Source organism: Ptiloglossa arizonensis, chromosome 9 (genome assembly GCF_051014685.1).
Source record: "Ptiloglossa arizonensis isolate GNS036 chromosome 9, iyPtiAriz1_principal, whole genome shotgun sequence".
NCBI lineage: Eukaryota > Metazoa > Arthropoda > Insecta > Hymenoptera > Colletidae > Ptiloglossa > Ptiloglossa arizonensis.
Genome location: NC_135056.1, coordinates 13,536,620 through 13,556,980, shown reverse-complemented (window position 1 = coordinate 13,556,980; position 20,361 = coordinate 13,536,620). Strand labels below are relative to the sequence as shown.

At 38.5% G+C, this 20,361-nt stretch overlaps 3 protein-coding genes across 4 annotated transcripts; 1 reads left to right on the top strand and 2 right to left on the bottom strand.

Annotated features, from left to right (window-relative positions):
• Nucleotides 1-9,405: 9,405 nt before the first annotated feature.
• LOC143151146 (protein phosphatase 1H-like) lies at nt 9,406-12,004 on the bottom strand. Its single transcript, XM_076319999.1, has 6 exons — nt 11,339-12,004; nt 11,003-11,260; nt 10,703-10,920; nt 10,354-10,624; nt 10,022-10,281; nt 9,406-9,954 (listed from the first exon to the last, which is right to left on the bottom strand). The coding sequence occupies exons 1-6, from the start codon at nt 11,522-11,524 to the stop codon at nt 9,699-9,701; spliced, it is 1,449 nt and encodes a 482-aa protein (XP_076176114.1). The 5' UTR covers nt 11,525-12,004; the 3' UTR covers nt 9,406-9,698.
• A 1,349-nt stretch (nt 12,005-13,353) lies between these two features.
• On the bottom strand, nt 13,354-16,438 carry LOC143151105 (protein phosphatase 1H). Of its 2 annotated transcripts, XM_076319924.1 has the most exons (7): nt 16,164-16,438; nt 15,708-16,073; nt 15,362-15,619; nt 15,062-15,279; nt 14,713-14,983; nt 14,353-14,612; nt 13,354-14,285 (listed from the first exon to the last, which is right to left on the bottom strand). In XM_076319924.1, the coding sequence occupies exons 2-7, from the start codon at nt 15,891-15,893 to the stop codon at nt 14,027-14,029; spliced, it is 1,452 nt and encodes a 483-aa protein (XP_076176039.1). In that variant the 5' UTR covers nt 15,894-16,073; nt 16,164-16,438; the 3' UTR covers nt 13,354-14,026. The 2 variants fall into 2 exon arrangements, with proteins under 2 accessions (XP_076176039.1, XP_076176037.1); XM_076319922.1 differs by having other exon boundaries at nt 15,708-16,438.
• Nucleotides 16,439-16,632: 194 nt separating this feature from the next.
• On the top strand, nt 16,633-19,708 carry LOC143151065 (uncharacterized). The gene is made up of 4 exons (XM_076319828.1): nt 16,633-16,859; nt 17,035-17,208; nt 17,363-17,495; nt 17,577-19,708. The coding sequence occupies exons 1-4, from the start codon at nt 16,827-16,829 to the stop codon at nt 19,313-19,315; spliced, it is 2,079 nt and encodes a 692-aa protein (XP_076175943.1). The 5' UTR covers nt 16,633-16,826; the 3' UTR covers nt 19,316-19,708.
• The last annotated feature ends 653 nt before the right edge of the window (nt 19,709-20,361 follow it).

Below are 20,361 nucleotides of genomic sequence, written 5' to 3'. Positions count from 1 at the left end.
TGCTGTTACGTTATTACTTGAGCATTCATGGGCACTACGGGACCCACTCTCGATGTCGATGCCCCGAAATAAAGAACGCCGGTTTCGCTACGGTCCGTTTCGGTTCGCTATACGGAGATGTTTACGCTCGGAAGACTCTCGCGCGTCTAGATCCACGGGTTTCTAAATATAGGCGTGCATATTCCACGAGAGCACTTTCTTACTTTCAGGTGGTTCGAGCAAACGAGTCCGACGTACGTTTACCGGCGCACACCAGGACAAAACGCTGCTCAGGTATCTCGAAGTGCTTCGACTTTGGCTTCGCCAGCTAGGAACGACGGTGTAGAATGCAAGCGAGCTCGCATTATTCATTCGACGGACGAACCTCGACTATGGGGCTACTCGATCTCTCGGCACCTGTCTCGAGCATGCCGGACAGAAGATATCAGCCGGCGCGATGCTTTTGCCATTAATTATTCCCGGGCGTGTACGTCGTGGTAAATCGGAACCGGGGTTCGATTTCGGTCGTCTTAACGAGCTATCCGTTGATATCGAGCCGAAGGGCCGAATTGTCTCCGCTCCGTAGACGAATTTTCCGGATCGATTGTAAGCGAAACGCTCGACACGGGTAGCGAGTTCGAGGGTAAATCGAACGGTAACGACACAAACGGAGCGGCGGTACCGTCGAATAATTGATACGTTTCGGTGAAATTTAATTGGATTATGATAAGAAGGATGAATCGTGGCACGGTTCGCGGGATCGATGATGCGAAACAGGAGAGAATTTGCGGCGAGGCGAACCGTTAATTATACATCGGTCCGCGGCGAGTAGGATACGAAAGAATAGGCTAGGGCGCGGTACCCGAAGACGGGACGAGAGAGTAACGAGCGCCGAGGTCGCCCGTTAGGACAATTAGGCGAACAGAAAAGTTCCATTGCAGTTTCGCGAGCTTCCCGACCGTCCCTGAAAGAGCCGGAGCGACAGCTACTAGTTTTTTCCATTACTCGGTAGCCGTCTACGTCTTTTCGAGGATTAACGTATCATAGCGAACTTACGAGATCGGTAGCGACGCGAGGTTTCGCCACAAACGCTCCCCGGCTGCGGTTAACCCGCTGAAACCGGTATTTTTATCGATTGTTCAAACAGCAACACCGGAATGTACATTTTGCACGCAAAATGTTTACCGTGTTGCGATACACGTGCGCGTGCGCGTACGGCGAACGAAAGAAAGAAGAGAAAAAGAAGAGATAACCGCGGTAAGAAGGTTGTCTCGTTCCTCGAACGATACCTACTCGAGACGAGATTAGTTTAATCTCGTATCGTGTGCAATATTCGATACCGTACAATGTCCGCTCCGATCGGAATTGATTACGTAACGATGTCTTTGTCGCGTACCACCTGGACTTCTGTGCCCGCTTTATCGGAATATATACATGAAAATGACTGTAGGAGAATTATCGGTTGGTCGCTGATTAAACAAGCGCGATCGATCAACGATACGTTTATTTCGACTCCGAAACGGCGTATCGCGGAATATCTGGCCGTTTCGTCGATGATGCAGCACGAAGAGAAACTCCGGCGCGCATTGATCCGCGATAGTTTTGGTTTATGGTGTTCCGATCGTCCCAGCAGAATTCGGTGTAGCAGTCGCGGGACGCGCACGTTTATACGCGTAATTTGCATTCGTCGCGATACGATAAGGTTAAATAGTTACTCGCGTCAAACGCCGTACACCGGCGTTTCGCGAAGCGTTCGATCGATTTCGCCCGCATTGTTGCGTTGTCGATTACAGCCGACAATTCGTCGAATTTTTACACCGTGTATTGTCTCGCCGTTGGATTCGGTCCGCTGTCGACTCCTCCGAGTGTCCCGGACCGGTATCGAATAACGGGCAACGCGAACTCGAGAAATTCGTAATTCGTAAACTCTCGAAGCTTTCTCGCAAACGCGAGCGGGGAGTTCGTATTGTACGATCGAGCGATCGAGATCCGTTGACCCGTAATCGTATTCTCATTTTCGTTCGACGATACACCACCTCACCATGCCCCGTGCCCATCGTCGCGATAAAGCCGCGAATTATGGTACGCCGCGAAAAGCTACGCGATATCGAAATTCTCGATAGCTCCGTAGCGTGCGCGCGCGCGCATCAACGCCGCAAGTTCCACGGTTAATCCTCAGAAAGCTCGAGCTACAACGGTGTCGATGCGCTTTCAGGTGGACGACGTGTGCGACCGTAAAGTCGTCGAACAACGTACCGGTGGACCTTTCCCTGCGCGGGTAATCCTCGTAGATTGGCGCGGTGCAATAATTCGTCGCGTATCGGCCTCACGGGGGTACGGGCCGCGAGGAGGGGGTGTTAAACGACCGATATTCCTTCTTTTTCCTTTTTCTTTTTCAGCCCCGAGAAAACCGCCCGCCTCGATTTGTTGCACGCCTCACCTGTCGTGCATCCTATCTCGCGGCCATCGTGCACTCGCCCTGAACGCTCTCCTTATGCGCCGGCACCTTTATGCACCGTTAAAACAGGCAGCCGCGCCGCGGCGGTAATAAAACGGCAGTAAATCGACGTATCGTCGCGACTGACGGTGGCCAGACACGGCACGAGGTAAACGAGAAACAGAAATACGAGAAGAAGTATTGTCGGTGCTTTTGAGAGCGGAGTGCCAAACACCAGGATTAATAGCCTGGTGTGTCGCGGACGTATCGAAAGAACGACCAACGTTAAGTTACGCGTCCTGCCGGGCCAAACAAGCGTACAGCGATTGCCACGCATTCTTGGAAACTTCCCTCGGGGAAGAGTCGAACGGTTTCCAGAAGAGAACGGAAGAGAATACTCTGCTTCTTATTTTAGCAAGATTGTTTCCTGGTTGATGCGCAGAATTTAAAATGCAAGCTTTGAAACTGTCAATTTTTTAAACGCCTAGATAAATTCTCGTTATTTTTTTCGTGTATTTGTAACGTTACCAGCCGTTGTTCGTAGCTCATCGAAGGAATTCTACTTCGTCCATGATTTCTGTACTCGTAACGATCGTTCCGAATGGAAAAATCGAAGACCGTCTTGAAAATCTTTATTCGTGCGAACGTTGCCTCACCAAACGACTAACCATTAACGAGAACATTTCTCCGCGTTAGTTCGATCCGATGTGTCGGGTCTTGGCTATTGTTATCGTTTCCGTGACGATACAATTCGGAACTTTAACACGGGACGTTACGTGGAAATATACGTCTGAAAAGGTTCGCCCGAGTATCGTCGCGCTAGGGGAAATTAATACTGCAAACAGAACCTTTCACCCGTTAGAAGAACATGACATAACGAAGGAAAAGATTCTCTCTGCAAGGAGAGATAGACACCAACGACTTAATTAAGATCCACCGTCGCTGATCCTCCGACGAAATTTTCGTCGTCCATTCTTCCGGAAGACATGACAGAGACGAGCAAGAAACGGAGAGGCAAACACGGAATAGCCATGAACGGAGGAAGGCGGGAAGGTGCTGCGAGGTAGCGTAAACAATTCCCAGCACAATTAGGAAACGTTTGTCCGTCTGTGTTTATCGAAGGATCCGTAACTAGCTTAGGTAACACCTATCCATTTGTTACCCGGCAACGGAGCTTGAAATCGGTCATGCGAACAATCCACGGATATGCGTTATTGCGTCCCGTCGAAAAGAAAATTTCGCGACCAGAACGATCGATTACGATCTCGTTGGATCTTCTACTCGGCCAAGTTACCTTCCTCCTGGTACCTTTTTGGATTTATCGGATAAATATTTCGTCGAATTTTGAATATTTTCTATAAATTCGTTTCTAGTATCGCAAACCTGCTCTCTTTGTTTTCTTCCTTCCGTCTGCGCGATTCTAAATTACAGAGCAGAGAAAGAAACGTTAAAGTTCCGGGGGTGTCGTTCGATCGTTCGTCGTGCGGAATATTCGTTATTACAGAGTAGAGTCTGAGAATAGATCTTGTCGCGAGAAGCTGTAGAAAAAAGTACAGTACTTATCGAGTCGACGAATTCAACGTAATCGGAAAGTAGATAAGTACGGGGACTAATTTTCTACGTTCACTTCCTTCGATGACTGCGGTGGTTCGTTTGAATACGGTTCCCGGGGTAACCAACCACACCAGCGACGTTTCGCAAGTTTGGTATCTCGGTCAAGCGAGGTGCGAAATCCCATTGAATTTTCGGTCTATACCTCGTCGATAACGTATTACCGATGAATCCGTTATCAATCGGCACCGTATAGCTTGCGAAACCCTACCGATGAATCAGCCGTTATCTTCGCTCGCCTTGTAATTGTTGGCATTTTTATATACCGGTTCGAACGTTACCGCGAAACGAAGATAATCAAATGAAGATCTTGCGAGAAACGTTCGATTCGACGGAATTAACGAGTAAGCGCCCTTCGACGTTAACGGGAATTCGATTGGATCACTTGCGGCTAAACGATCAGCGTCGGTGTATAAAGCGGACGTTTCTCATTCTCCGTGATCGGCAAAGAACGGAACCGTTCGTTCTGGGCAGACTGCCCGCCGGATTATACGATTACAAGTTATGTCAGCGAAAATGGAATTATTGGTGCACAGAGCACGGGCATATGCCACGGAAGAACTTGCCCTGACGTACGCTAATTTGATATCGGATAACCGTTCCCGTCCTCGGCGCGAACCGACGGCGCGAGCCTTCGAAGGTGTACACGCGCGCATCGTGCTCACGGTCCACCTCGAAAACTGCATTAATACCGGGAAAAAATGACGAGAAACGTTCGCTCCAAGTGCCGGACACGCTTCTCCCCGAAGAAATTTTCCCTGCGAGAGAAAAAAACCAAATTTTTTCCTTACGATATTCGACGCAACGTTCATCTCGTACGTATCTCACGGATAATTCGTTTCATCCGTATAAATTACCATCCGGGATGAAATTAACGTTTTCGTAGCGGGATATCTCGTTGACGATAAACGCGGCCGGTACGAACCGTAAAAGAATGGGATTTCCGTAGGTAATTTCCTCCTGGCACATCGTGATTATCGAGTTCATGAGGATCAGCACCGGGATGGAGGTACTACGGCAAAGAAGGAGAACAAAGGGAATCGATTTAAAACCAAGCTTTCATACAGTTTTTCATACTTCGTTCTTTATTTGTTCTTCGTGATAACTTGGTTCGCTCGACGTGGAAGATAAACGACGCAGATGTGATTACGAACCGCGGTCTCTTTTCTTTTTTTTTTCCCTTTTTTTTTTCTTTTTTTTCCCCTTCCCTTTCTCTCCTCTCCGCGAAAAACGATTCGTCCGGCGGTCCCGAGACTAACAAGACCCGCGGACACGCGGTAGAATCGTAACTCTTTTAGCATTTCATTGGAAATATCTGGCATTACGTTAATTTGTTCCCTTGTCGCGAACATTCGTTTCCGCCCGAGTTTCGCGACGGAAAACGAGAATAGTTTTCAAAGAGACACCGTAGAAGCCTATCTCCGCGGCATTGTGTAAAAGGCGTGCTGGCACGCGCGCGCGCGCGCGCGAGCAGGCCTGCACGATGTAAAAAAGAAAGAAAAAAGAAAAATCTTAATTCAGTTCTACCATCTCGTTTCTGATAGGTGTACGTGTACGTATGTATGTGGGCCGACATGCGGGTAATCGTTCCTACCTTTCCGCTCCCTGTGGATACAAATTTTTGGAGAAAATCCTCGCTGCCCGCCCGAGTCGTTTTATAATCTGCAGACGTTGTAACGAACCACCATTATCTCCGGAGGAAAAAATAATTAATGGCAGGAAAAAGTTCACGAACCGGGCGAGACAGGAAGGAAGAAAGGAAGGAAGGAAGCCGACTCTTTCCTTTCTCTGTCTCGCTTATTTGCTTTTCGTGCCCGCTTTTCGTTAATCGATCGAGTTTCAATCTTTCACCATTATTTCCCCGTGGTCGTTATTCCAGCAAATAGAGATAAAATTATCGTTAGTATTTTTAACCCGTTCGATCGATTACCGTTACATATTTTTCTCTATATTCGTCGACAACGATAATGAAACACGCTCGAACGATCGATACTCGGTTAGATTGAATCGATCTCAAGATTAGACCGATGCTTGTTTCGTTCGAGTTTATACCTAGGTACCGTGGGTATCGATTCTTGGATATTTTTCATATAAATTGCTTTTATCGACAGGCATGAATTTACTAATACGGAACGTCGCGGGAGGATAACTTGGGACTTCCCTAAAATATGGATACCGTGAATGCACGAGGAGACTCGAGCAGGGAACTGGTCAGTCGCATAATCCCTTGGTAGCAAACTTGCCGCATTATCCGTTGCATCACGTTCGGCAACTAGGCGTTAGTTTCCAGCTAAGGGACATTAGGTACGAGGACGCTAAGAGAGTTGACAACAGGCACGAGCCACCTGAGGAACTAACGAGGCGAAGTTGACTTCGTATCTTGAGAAACGTGCCAGACAAATTACAGTCGAACCCGGTCGTGGAAGGCGTGCATTCAAAGTTTCGTATTAAAATCGTGGGAGATCGTGTTACCCGATTCCTTTATGGAAGTTTAAAGTTCCGGTGGAAATAAAATTACACGAGTAACGCACAGCGAGAACTTTATTCGTAATTCGTTGATTAATCGATTCCTTAATTAAGAAGATGGATATCGTTCGTTGAAACGAATCGCGTTCTACGATCGAGCTAAATGATAATTTATGCTACGAGTTGAAAACAGTTCGTCACGGTCACTGCTACGAATCGCATGATTGATATACAAACACGACCGTCGACAAATGTTTTACTACCGCTTAATTTGTACTTTTACTTTCAAATTGCATCCGACTCCTACTTCCACGTTGCAGCAATGCGAGGCAGATACATCATGTCCTATCGGAGGAAGCCATCAATGGCGTAACCGGGAAGCCGTCCAAAGTTCTCTAACGATGATGTATCGAGGCAGTACGAGACCCCTAACTTGCGGCCATTTCGATACACCGTAAGTTACCAGTTCTTTCTCGCTTTCTCCCTTTCGTCCTTTCTTTCGCCACCCCTTACCGGGAGAAGCATCGCGTCCCTTGGTATCTTCGAAGTTACCATCGATGATGACCGTGACAGATAGCCTGTCATAACTCGCCACCGTGAAAACCATATCTGTAGTCCTGACGTTTGCTACAAAAAGAAAAGAAAAAGAAAAAAGAAAGGAAAAAAAAGTAAATAAATAAATAAAACGCGCGTACCGTTCTCGCGATCGAATCGTGGACGTGAATTATGTCGGCGATAACTTCTTCTTACGCAACCTTCGTGTAATCGTTTACGAAAAACCGAGTCTATCTCGAGTACGACGGTTTCCGTGTTTTCTTCGCAATCTGGTTTCACTTTGTACACGAGAAACGACGCTCGTGTTGTTCCACGTGTTTGAACATTCTTTCGTTCGCGGAGCAGCGATGTCGGTCTTTGAGAGAATAACGGGTCAAGAATAGTATGGGCTTTCACTCGTGTATAATCCGTTGGTTAAGCCCAGGTCGGAATTATATTTTTCCGAGGGACGGGAATTTTGATGGCTTACGGAGAAGAAGAGTTTGGAAAGCTGTCAGTTGAAGCAGCGGTGGCTTTTTAAAATCGGACGACGCCGCGCTGGGGTCAACAGGGAGCTGTCACAGTGGCTTTAGTTTTCGCAGGCAGCGCGCGTACTTCCGAGTGAAGGAAAGCACTTACCTACGGTGATTCGCGACGCTTTTTATCTTTGTGCCCTTTTATGTTGTCGCTTCTGCTCCCGAACGATATTGATGACGCATTAAAATTCATCCGTGCCTTTACTGCCGGACGTTTCGCGGATATCGGACATTATTTGTTCCTAGATTCGACCGTGGGAACGGAAACGATTCATTTTCCGGGGATACGATGTAGCCAGATTCCCTCGAATCGTACCACGTCTACTGAAAAATCCACAAGAATGAACGCGAAACGGGAACCGGGACTAATTCACAATTTGGTCCGATAAAGACCAAACTTACCATCCATTTCGGTTATGCGTTATAATTAAATTTATGAAAGTTGACTGTTCGGGATGGTGTCTCGTCGCGGTAACGCGGAAATGCACTTGCCTCTTTAAGTGCCTAGGGGGTTTACATACGCGCTTTGCCCCGTATACGGGAGTTTATATTTTTAGTTCGCCTCGTTGTAAATTAAATGTTGCAACCGCGGGAAGCAAAAATTTAACGTTTTACTTCAAAATCATTGCCGCTTAAGACTTTGCTTTTCGAGAAGAAATATTATGATACATCGTAAAATGTACAAAACGATTCGATGATTTTCTAGAAACTGATCGAAATTGCAACGAACAATTCATGAAATACGATATAGTAATGTTTGTCCATCATCAGATTGCGATACGACGTTGAAGAAAATTTGTACCTTGCACGTGACAGTGGTTATAGTTTCTATATAGTGTAATAAGAAACTTTCACGAGCAGATTAGTAGATTAATTAATGATAAATCTATTTGGTCCATCCAAGTGTCATTTGTCATTTCTCGTTCTTTTTCATTTAATGAGCATGATGGGACTAACTTGATACTGTTACCGCAATTTTTTCTTATCGTACGCTAAATATTAGTTTATTTTTTAAATAATTGAATTATTATTGTGCAAACGAAGCGGTGAGAGTTGTTTCATGCATTTTAAGTGAGAAATTTCTTGTAAACAGTATTATCTTAAATATTTCATATTACGACATACAGATATACGAAACTCGTACACGAATGTCAAAGTAATTATACGATTAAAGTAGAATTTGTGTTGAATAATTTAATTGATTTATCTGTATCGAATTAATGTAAAATGTATGTATACATATATACATGTACATTCGTGTGCTATGTACAAAAGGGTAAAGAACAAGAACTTTTCATTCGTCAGAGACAATTCTAAAACAAGTTCATAAATGAGTCTTTTCTTTTAATTATTGTTTAACTTATCGTAGAAGCAAGTATAATTTTCAATATAAAGAGTACTTTGAACATATGAGATGTAATTTGAATTAGGTCGAACATATTGGTAAGTTGTAAATAAGAAATAACTCAAATAAATACAATATACCGTTTATTCTTTTTTTTTTCGTTATACCAATTATACCAGGACAAAAATAGATTATACAAAGATCATACAAATACATTATACAAATGTGATAAAACCTACATTTCTTTATTTACTGCTACGAATAAAGCAATGTACCTTTTAATTACAATTTTTGTCGTCACGTCTTATTCGAATCAACCATTTAACAATAATTCGTAAGTAGTTTTTCGATTCAATTGTTTCAAAGTGGAAATAAATATACAATAAACGCACGAATTTATGCGATGCAAGATAAACTTTTAGCAAAATAATTTTTATTCAAATTCTTGCTACATCTGTTTCCTTATTTTTCTTGGCGATATATTCAAAATTATACATATTACAAAAATTTAAACCGAATTTATGTTCACATTGGATGCTGCATAACGTTTTAAATTAACTTACTTATATTAAACAATCGAAAACTGGAATGTTCCGTTAAATAATTATGGCATTTTTAAAATGGGGTAGTATACGATAAATTATCGACTCGAAAGAGTGTTGGATAGATTGAAACTTTCATACATTTAATAATAATTAATTAACATATTAAAAGCGATATAAAGGCAAGTTTAGAAACATACATTATGTACTGAAGTATAAAGTACAGTTCTTGCAATTTTGATTATCTATTATACAGATTTATTAACGGATTTATGTAACGAATCCATAGAACATTTTCTTCCTTGATGTGTCGTTTCTGACCATTGCTTATGTTCCCACGAATAGGGACACAATGGTATCACTAAAACACTAATATCGTCAACCGATGCCATGGGTAAAACTTTCTCATACGTTTCCTCAGAATCCTCTGATTTGCCTACCCAAACTCGTCCAATTAACCTACCTCTTGCTGCTTGAACCAATTCTTGAGCACCCATTGTGAGTCTGTCATAAAAATGATTTTATAACTCCTACCTTTAAAGTATACATTAAAATTTCGAAGAAGGAATACCTGTATTCCAATGAAGGAGTATCAGGAGCAAGGGTCTTTCTAAGTATATTTACTACTGTCCCATCTGATACAACGTCCCAAAGTCCATCTGTAGCTACAACGATACAGTCACGTTCTGTCAGTTCAATTTTATCCAAATCTATGGATCGCACTTCAGGTTGCGACGATAAGAATGGTTTTATTTTAACTCCTGTATTGATTGCTTTTAAGCCATGATCCCCAAAACCACGTGTTACTCCTATAGTACCCATGACTCGACTCTAAATATTAAGTTTATATTCAATTTCTATTGTACGTACCATATTTATTGTTCAGACATTAAGGCTACATACCCTCTTGCCGTGACCAGAGATGAGAGGTAGTTTTAAATCAGAATGAGTTAATACTTTATATGCCCAGCCCGTCATATAAGGTTCTCTGTACAAAACTGTGGAACCTAATTCCCTTTGCATAGGTCGCGTTCGAAATTCTAGCGGCGTGAAGTGACCTTTCAATAATTCATTGCTTCTTAAAAAACCTAATGCTCTAATACGGTTTGATTCTGAATCAGGAGTATGATCCTTTGTCAATGGATACCGAATTCCTCCCCTCCACAGCACAGCTCTGCTCATCATATATTTGTTCTAAACTATTTTAATCATTTATTATCAATATTATTCGTTTAAATATTAGAATTTTCACCTGGAGTCTCCAGCATTTGCAACATATAATCTACCATTGAGAAATAAAATAGTAATAGCTGTACAACCACCACCACCGCCTTGAGCTTGAACTTCTACCATTTGATCCATTTGTCTATATGCTAATTCAATAGCACCAATAACTAAATCCTTTCCTTTTATGGGTTCATTGTTTTCTTCATTTAGTAATGCATTTCCAGGAATTGCTATTAACCTTTCCTAGAAAAAATTATGCACATATGAAAACAGAATCTATAAGAAGAGAATATATAAAATTTAATGTAAAACATGTTACTCTTACAAGAATTATCCTGTGTAAGTGCAATCTTGCTGTTAGAGCAACTTGATATCCACCGTGTCCATCAAACATGGAAAACATGACATAAGGCAATGTGACATTAATGTCTAATAGTTTAAGATCTCCTCTAGTTGCAGAAGCTTGATCTTCATTCCACGTACTCTTTCCTGCATTTATACATTCTGCATAACCGGCACACCATGGCAACCTACTCAAATTTCTTGGAACTATAATTGGTCTTACTTTATGATCAGCGCTTACCTATAAATTATATACAAATTATTCATATTTTGATCTACTATAGCTATTGTAGTAGCTACTATATCTAAAAGCACATACTTGAGTTTCTTCTGTAGTTAGTCCTAGGAATCTAGGACGACTGTATGGTTTATTTTCGATTTCCACAATAAAGTTAGAATTAATGTAATCTGTTACAACATTGTTATCTGAATCATTAGGATATTGCAGACCAAGTTCAGTTGCACCCACAACATTCATTAATACCGATTTAAATCTATTCAACATTCTTTCTTTGTGGACACAGAATGACAACTTATGTATATGACAAATTTAATAAATTGTATCACAACTTGGTCTTACAAGTAATATAACATTTTTGGGAATAGCCTGTAAATTGTGTTTTACTTTGTAATAGAATGTATTACAAAGTTCTAATTACTGATTTGGTTATCTGCCATCTATCAGTGTATATCACAATGTTAATTTTACACTAGAAACAGTATCCATAAAAATTTATTAACACTATATTCAGAAATGAAAGCAACACACTTGGAATTGTTTATAACTCCCTAATTCTTTTAATTAGTAACATTTTGTTGACAAATAAATGCCAACAATGAAATAGGTTATATCCTGCCACGAGTACGTAGGAGGTAGCAATTTTATATTGCGATGCCATTTATATTGACTCCATTATCCAATACGTGCCACGACTACGTGTCGTGGCTAAATCACAAGGATTAAACAATTGTTCAATCTGTGTATCCAATAAACAATGAAGTCCAATAAATAGTGCATACTTATTCCTTAAGAAAATAAAACCATTTAACATGAATTGTACTTAAAACATGTATTGCAATGTAAATATCAAAATGCAATTTTTCCTTAATAATAAGCAATAAATTTTACTTTAATAGTTGAACTTAGGAAGCTTATTACAATGTTAGGGTCAAAAATCATAAATTTCTATTAAATAAAGAAAAAAATGATTTAAGCATGATAAATTAATTTTTGACTCATAATTGTGTGCAGAAGTACAAAGCATAAAAATAATATAATTTGTTTAAAATTTAAATAATCCGAAAAGTACAGGTGGCGCCATCTACGGCAAAAGGCCCAAGTTTGTCGAGGAATAATTCGTTCGCGAAGCGCTAGATGGCGGTAGGGGCACCGTTAGAACGTATATTAGAATGTAGCTAACAAAATTCTAAGTAATCTGAAAAAGTCCAGGTGGCTCCATCTACGGCAAAACGTTCAAGTTTGTCGATGAATAGTTCGTCCGCGAAGCGCTAGATGGCGGTAGGGGCACCGTTAGAACGTGTATTAGAATGTAGCTAACAAAATTCTAAGTAATTTGAAAAAGTCCAGGTGGCTCCATCTACGGCAAAACGTTCAAATTTGCCGAGGAATAGTTCGTCCGCGAAGCGGTAGATGGCGGTAGGGGTACCGTTAGAACGTATATTAGAATGTATCTGACAAAATTCTAAATAATCTGAAAAAATCCAGGTGGCACAATCTACTACAAAACGCCCAAGCTTGTCTAAAAATAGTTCGCTCACGAAGCGCTAGATGGCGGAGTAGGTACTGTTACCGCGTATTCGAATGTACCTGACACAATATAAAACTTTCACAAAAAGTACGCATAAATATCGCGTTTAGAGGTATACACAGGATGCCTGATATATGTTTATAGATCGAAATAAAATTTATACATACAATTTTGCATGTATACAAAATACTTTACGTATATATTTTATTCGCTTACCTTACTTATTTTCATCGAATTATAATATAATCAGGTACCTGTTACAATTAAGCTTATGTTTCTGAATGCCGAATATATATATGTGTATGAAAAATATCAGTTACTAATTATAGTAATTGGGAACTTATGAAAAATTTGAATTATAATAATTTTTTGATTTACAGATGATAGGTAATCAAATAAAAAAATTAGGACTTTGTACCTTAGAAGTTCTTATGAAAAATGATGCTTTATTTTTAACATATGTTATGACACTATGAATTAATTTTGTCATATACCATGGTTGTCATTATCAGGATATTGTTTTTAAGAATAACAAGTATTATATAAAATTTAATGTATTCTCTTCTCATAGATTGTGTTTTCAAATGTGCATAATTTTTTAGGAAAGGTGAATAGCTTAGGAACATGTTACTGAATGAAGGTGAAGATAAACACAAAAATGAAAGGAATTTTGTTATTGGCATTATTGAATTAGTATATAGACAAATGAATCAAATGGTAAAGGTACAAGTTTAAGGCAGTGGTGGTGGTTGTACAGCTATTGTTATTTTATTTTTCAATGGTAGATTGTATGCTGAAGGTGCAGGAAACTCCAGGTGAAAAACCTAATATTTAAACGAGTAATATAAATAATAAAGATCAAAATAATGCATTCAAAACTATGCATATATTATAAGAAATTAAACAGAATTTATGTCTACTTTGGATGTTGCATAACATTTAATATTAACTTACTTATATTAAACACTCTAAAATTGGAATGTTGCATTAAATAATCATGGCATTTTTTAATTACATTTTTAAAAGTGGCAGTATATGATACATTATCCACTCCAAAAGAAAAACTGTTGGATAGATTAAAACTTTCATACACGTATAAATATTATCTGTTAAAAGCGATGTAAAGGCAATTATGTTTCTGTGATTAATTACTATACTAATTCGAGAATATATACTTATTCTCAAATGCAACTTTCCTACTAAAGTATAAAGTATTTAGTTCTTACAGTTTTGATTATCTATTGTACAGAATTATTAACTGATATGTGTAATGAATCCATAGAATATCTTCTTTCTTGATGCGTCGTTTTCAACCATTGCTTATGTTCGCACAAATAGGGATATAATGGTACTACTAGAACACTGATATCGTCGACCGATGCCATGGGTAAAAATTTCTCATACGTTTCCTCAGGATCTTCTGATTTACCTACCCAAACACGTCCAACTAAACTACCTCTTGCTGCTTGAACCAATTCTTGAGCACCCATTGTGAGTCTGTCATAAAATTGATTTTGTAACTTCTACCTTTAAAGTATACACTAAAATGTCCAAAAAGTAATACCTGTATTCCAATGAAGGAGTATCAGGAGCAAGGGTCTTTCTAAGTATATTTGCTGCTGTCCTATCTGATACAACGTCCCAAAGTCCATCTGTAGCTACAATGACACAGTCACGTTCTGTAAGATCAATTTTGTCCAAATCTATGGATCGCACTTCAGGTTGCGAAGATAAGAACGGTTTTATGTTAACTCCTGTATTGGCTGCTTTTAAGCCATGATCTCCAAAACCACGTGTTACTCCTATAGTACCCATAACTCGACTCTAAACATTAAGCTTATATTCAATTTCTATTGTATATAAGTACAATATATTATATATATTATAATAGTATAATTATTGTTTAGACATTAAGGCTACTTACCCTCTTGCCATGACCAGAGATGAGAGGTAGCTTTAAATCAGAATGAGTTAATACTTTATATGCCCAGCCAGTCATGTAAGGTTCTCTGTACAATACTGTGGAACCTAATTCCCTTTGCATAGGTCGCGTTCGAAATTCTAGCGGCGTGAAGTGACCTTTCAATAATTCATTACTTCTTAAAAAACCTAATGCTCTAACACGATTTGATTCCGAATCGGGAGTATGATCTTTTGTCAATGCATACTGTATCCCTTCTTGCATCAGCACAGCTCTGCTCATCATATATTTGTTATAAATTATATTAATCATTTATTATCAATATTATTCGTTTAAATATTAGAATTTTCACCTGGAGTCTCCAGCACCTGCAGCATATAATCTACCATTGAGAAATAAAATAGTGATAGCTGTACAACCACCACCGCCCCCTTGAGCTTGAACTTCGACCATTTGATCCATTTGTCTATATGCTAATTCAATAGCACCAATAACTAAATCTTTCCCTTTTATGGGTTCATTGTTTTCTTCATTTAGTAATGCATTTCCAGGTATTGCTATTAACCTTTCCTAGAAAAAATTATGCTTATATAAAAACAGAATCTATAAGAAGAGAATATATAAAATTTAATGTTAAACATGTTACTCTTACAAGAATTATCCTGTGTAAGTGCAATCTTGCTGTTAGAGCAACTTGGTATCCAGCATGTCCATCAAACATGGAAAACATGACATAAGGCAATGTAATATTAACGTCTGATAGTTTAAGATCTCCTCTAGTTGCAGAAGCTTGATCCTCATTCCATGTACTCTTTCCAGCATTTATACATTCTGCATAACCAGCACACCATGGTAATCTACTCAAATCTCTTGGAACTATAATTGGTCTTACCCTATGATCTGCGCTTACCTAGTAATCATATATAAATTATACATATTTTAATCATTTAATGTTTAAAAGTATTACCATAATAATTATTATATATGAAGGTACATACTTGAGTTTCTTCTGTAGTTAATCCTAGAAAACTGGGTCGACTATATGGTTTGTTTTCTATTTCCACAATAAAATTGGAATTGATATAATCTGTTACCGCATCGTTGTCTGAATCATTAGGATATTGTAGGCCAAGTTCACTCGAGCCTACAGCATTCATTAATACTGATTTAAATCTGTTTAGCATTTTTTTTGCTATTTGTGGACTCAAAAATGACAATTGTAGTATATGACAAATGTAATAAATTGTGTCATAACATATGTCTTAAAAATAAAATAACATCTTTGGTAATAGCGGGTAAGTTATGTTTTACTTCGTAATAGAAGGTACAACAAAGTCGCAATTGCTGATTTGGTTATCTGTCATCTGTCAGTTGTAAATCAGAAAATTAATTACACACTAGAAACAATATCCGTGAAAACTCGTTAATACGATGTTTAGAAATGAAATCATTACACTTCGAATTGTTCATAACTCCTTAATTCCTTTAATTGGTAACATTTTGTTGACAAATAATTGTCAACAGTGAAATAGGTTATATCCTGACACGAGTAGCAGGTAGCAGTTTTACATTGCGACACCATTAATGTCGATACTTAATCACTCGAATCATTGCCTATTTCAACATATAGTTTTCAGAAACATTAAGATTGATTAATAAGTTTCTGATTTTTGTATATTTAAAATAAATTAGTAATGTAATAATTGTTGAATGTTTTTGTAGCATTAGATTAAGATCAGTGTAATTGGCACAGACAAAGTATTGAATAGACCTAACATCTTATGCCATTTGATGTCACACGATCTGAAATACCGATCTCGTAAAATAGCATTAGTTCTAGGGCGACCTCTTTGTTTGATGTCGGTGATTCCTGGAACTATATTGAACATTTGCACCGAAATCGGTCGAGGTAGTAAATGTGGACAAATTTTTCCTGCATGTTGTGTTTTCATTAGGCAATGTTTATACTGAGTTAATTTATTGGAATACTTGTAAAGTTTAAAAGCATAGACAATTGGAAAATGTTTGTAAAATGTAGTGGATATTAATGAAATTGATAGTTGTTTGTACAAATCATTTGTACGAATTTGTTATGTGCGACATATTTCATTGATAATATGTCAAAAGCAAGAAAGGGTGTACGTGTTGAGGTAATTACCGATCTTTAAATCATTATTCTCCTTATATATTAATAATATTTAAACAACATGCTTCTAGTAAATAAATCGTTTGAAAATTGATGTAAATACAACTGGAAAAATGTACCTAATAAATAGATTGCGTCTATTGTAGTATGTCTAATAATGTAATAAAATGAAATTATAGGATGCTAGTAGTTCATCCGACACATCCTCCTCACTTTCATCGGCTGAAGAAGTTGATGTGCACGATTTAAAACCGATTAAAGATTATTTGTCGGATCGTAGAGAACTAGCTAGTCAACTTTTTAAGTCTGTTAAAGCAGAAAAAATACAAATGATGTTACCTCAAGTGTTAAAGGTATGTCTGTTATTAACATAGTGGATCGATTGAGTTAACAGTTTTCTTGTGTTTTTGTATATCAGAGTATTACTAAAATTCAATGTAACAATATAATAATAGAACGATAGTGTTTTTAAAGCTATCAAAATTATTCTATTCTTCTTTGTTTTAGAAAATGGATTTGGGACAGTTAGAGGAATGGTGTGCTAACGAATTGAACGGTATGTCAAAAGTTCGTATATTGTCTATTTTAAATGGGAAAGCCATGGTAGAATCATCAGATACCACCGAGTCGGATGATTCGGGTAAGTAGAAAATTATTTACATATCGCGAGTAAAAGTATAACAATTTAGATATTATATATGATATTCTTTCATGACAATAGGACCTTCTTTGGAAATTATATCGGACACTGAGGAATGGTTTACCGACGAGGATGTAATTAAACAGGAAGAGGGTTCTCAGTCTCTTAAAGGAAAGGCAAAAAAGGATAGGGTTAAACAAAAAGGAAAAACTCTATTTCATAAGAAAAATGATAATAAATCCAATTGTAAGAAAGTTGCAGATAATGCGTATAAAAGTGTACAAATAAAGAAAGAGGAAGAAGCAGAAATAAGTAAAGAAAAAGAAGGTGATAGTTTGTTGGATTTGTTAGAACTAGAAATGCGCGCAAGAGCAATACGAGCTTTAATAAGAAAAGAGGAAGATATAATACCAAATGCATCGAAATCTACAGAAAGTACAGATACTTTGAATGAAAATGCTGTAGCTAAAACTGAACAAGAAGAAATGAAGGAAAAAGAAAATTGCCGGAGACAGTTGGAAAGAATTATTAGTGCTCATCAGAGCGGTGCTGCCGAGGACGAAGACGTAGTATTAGTGGTCCAACCAACTCCGACCATTGAATTATTGTCTAGCGAGAGCGAAGGAGAATCTCACGGTGGCATACGTATAAATAAAAAATTGCAAAATGAACGTGTTATAAACAACGAGGGCAATATTGACGATGCTAAGAATGGAAATATATATAATGTACATAGTGTAAATGGTGCAGAAAATTCAAAAGAAAATAAAAAGACGGAAAATGGAACAGAAACTCATAAAGAATTAGATACACATAAAACTGAAGTTTCTAAACGAGTTCATAGCAATAACGTAAGTAATAACGATACTCAGTCAAAATCTAATGGAAAAAGACGGAAGGTAAAGAAAAAATTGCATTCCAAGGAGCAACCGAAAGATACAAGTTCCAAAATAGACGTAGATAAAGAAATATCGCGCAATGAAAATCAACATACAAAAAATGTAAAGAAAGACGAATGTTTGCCGGGAAATTGTGCTATCGAAAGTGAGAAGCCAAATGCGAACGAACACCGAAACGATAGTAAGCCGAAAGTAATACACGATATTTCAACGAATAATGAAAATTTTGCGGAAGTGTCGTGTATATCGAATAAAATAATGTTAGACGAAGAGAAGTCCATAGACTTGGATGAAATAATTGATTTGGATAATTACTGCGACGACATGGATGATATAGAAAATAGCGAGAACGATAAGAACAAAAATAAAGAAATTGTTCAAAGCGAACGTTGTAAATCTCAAATAGAAACGTGTCCTATGCGAAAATCGGACGGTACCGAAACTTGGGCAAGTCGTTACTATCAGACGGATGATGTTCAAAATGTGATAAAAGAGTCCAAGATACAGTCAGAAATTCGTAAGCGGTTGAGAGAACGTCAAAGACTTTCTAAACTTAGTACATCACCGAGTACGAGTTCTCCGTCGTCGTCTCCTATAATAGAAACTGCAAATAAGGTAGTTACGGAGAAAGATCCACTGGGTTCGGTCGATGAATATCTAGCGTTGAAGCAAACTGCCGTTACAAACCTTGTTACCGGTAATAATACCGATTCTAGCATAGTAAAGGATAATGTTATATCAACCGATACATGCGTTAACGCGGATACAGTAATTCAAAGTAATTCTACACCGATCGTATATTGTAAGGGGCAGAGTCTTAACAAAGGAATTAATTTAGGTGATAGTACAAATACCAATACTCCATCCGTTACAAAGAATGGAAAAGTACCTAGCGCGATCGTTAGTACCAATCCTGGTTGATATAATTTCTATATAAGGGATATACGTTATATGTATAATATAATTACGCTATTTGAATTTAAAGTGGTCTACATGGTAATCAAAATTTTCACATACAAAAAAAAAATGATATTTGTTCGAATTGCGTTCTAAACAAATTATACGATGTTCCGATACGATTTATCGATATATTCTAAAATAGCTAGTAATTTATTGTCAACGATAATGTTGGAAACAATTTTTACATTCAAGAGTGGTCCATCGTATCGAACAATTTCGACTCGTTTTATAACACTTGTAAATACTTCTTCATCGACTCTGTGGTCGATGCTCTTAAAATAAAAGTAAAGAACGATAAAGTTTATACTATATTATAATCTAAATTATAAATTTATAAAATATATACAATTTATATTGTCATATTCTTTTTTATTTATATATCATATGGAATCGTATCGGCGATTGAAATCGGTGATCTCGATTTGCACAATATTTATATTTACTTCCGTTTTACTACAGTACTTCACGATCCGTAGAATTGGTCGAGAGAGGTCGATCAAAAGTTTTATTCCTTCCGTTAGACGTATTTTCATCTTACGATCATTTTTCGATACAATACATTCCTACTCGTATTGTAACCGTACACGGACCATTCGGTAGTGCACTGCCATTCACTCTGAAAACGGTACGTCACTCGTTTCTATGCGAGAACGGTGTTTATCTTAATTCAAGCGACACGTGTTATTGTACGGAAGTCGAGGACCGTGCCAACGCGCGTGCAAAGCGGCGTGCATTCATCGTGACGCATAAACGATCCCGCACGACCTAGGAAATGCTAAAACTGGTACGCACGTAGTCTTATTGACTTTGTCGTTGCATGTGTGTCCGAATGCTGCACCAAAGGAGGAGAAGGGAAGGAGCATTACGACACCGTCGCGCGCACGTTGGAAAGATTTTTCAGAACCGCGACGGTCTTGGCACAAGAAACTTTCGATCGCGATGGGTGGTTCCGGTGCCGTGGAACTTGGAAAGTTTCTCCGCGACGATGCAAATAAGAGATACAAAAG

Excerpts from the sequence above, each read along its gene's own strand:
- LOC143151146 (XM_076319999.1), bottom strand. The coding sequence starts at position 11,524 with ATGTTGAATAGATTTAAATCGGTATTAATGAATGTTGTGGGTGCAACT. Across the intron at positions 10,921-11,002 it reads ACTTACACAGGATAATTCTT|GAAAGGTTAATAGCAATTCC; the intron begins GTAAGAGTAACA and ends AATTTTTTCTAG. Across the intron at positions 10,625-10,702 it reads GCAAATGCTGGAGACTCCAG|AGCTGTGCTGTGGAGGGGAG; the intron begins GTGAAAATTCTA and ends TATGATGAGCAG.
- LOC143151105 (XM_076319922.1), bottom strand. The coding sequence starts at position 15,893 with ATGCTAAACAGATTTAAATCAGTATTAATGAATGCTGTAGGCTCGAGT. Across the intron at positions 15,620-15,707 it reads TAACTACAGAAGAAACTCAA|GTAAGCGCAGATCATAGGGT; the intron begins GTATGTACCTTC and ends TATGATTACTAG. Across the intron at positions 14,984-15,061 it reads GCAGGTGCTGGAGACTCCAG|AGCTGTGCTGATGCAAGAAG; the intron begins GTGAAAATTCTA and ends TATGATGAGCAG.
- LOC143151065 (XM_076319828.1), top strand. The coding sequence starts at position 16,827 with ATGTCAAAAGCAAGAAAGGGTGTACGTGTTGAG. Across the intron at positions 17,209-17,362 it reads TGTTACCTCAAGTGTTAAAG|AAAATGGATTTGGGACAGTT; the intron begins GTATGTCTGTTA and ends TCTTTGTTTTAG. Across the intron at positions 17,496-17,576 it reads CACCGAGTCGGATGATTCGG|GACCTTCTTTGGAAATTATA; the intron begins GTAAGTAGAAAA and ends TCATGACAATAG.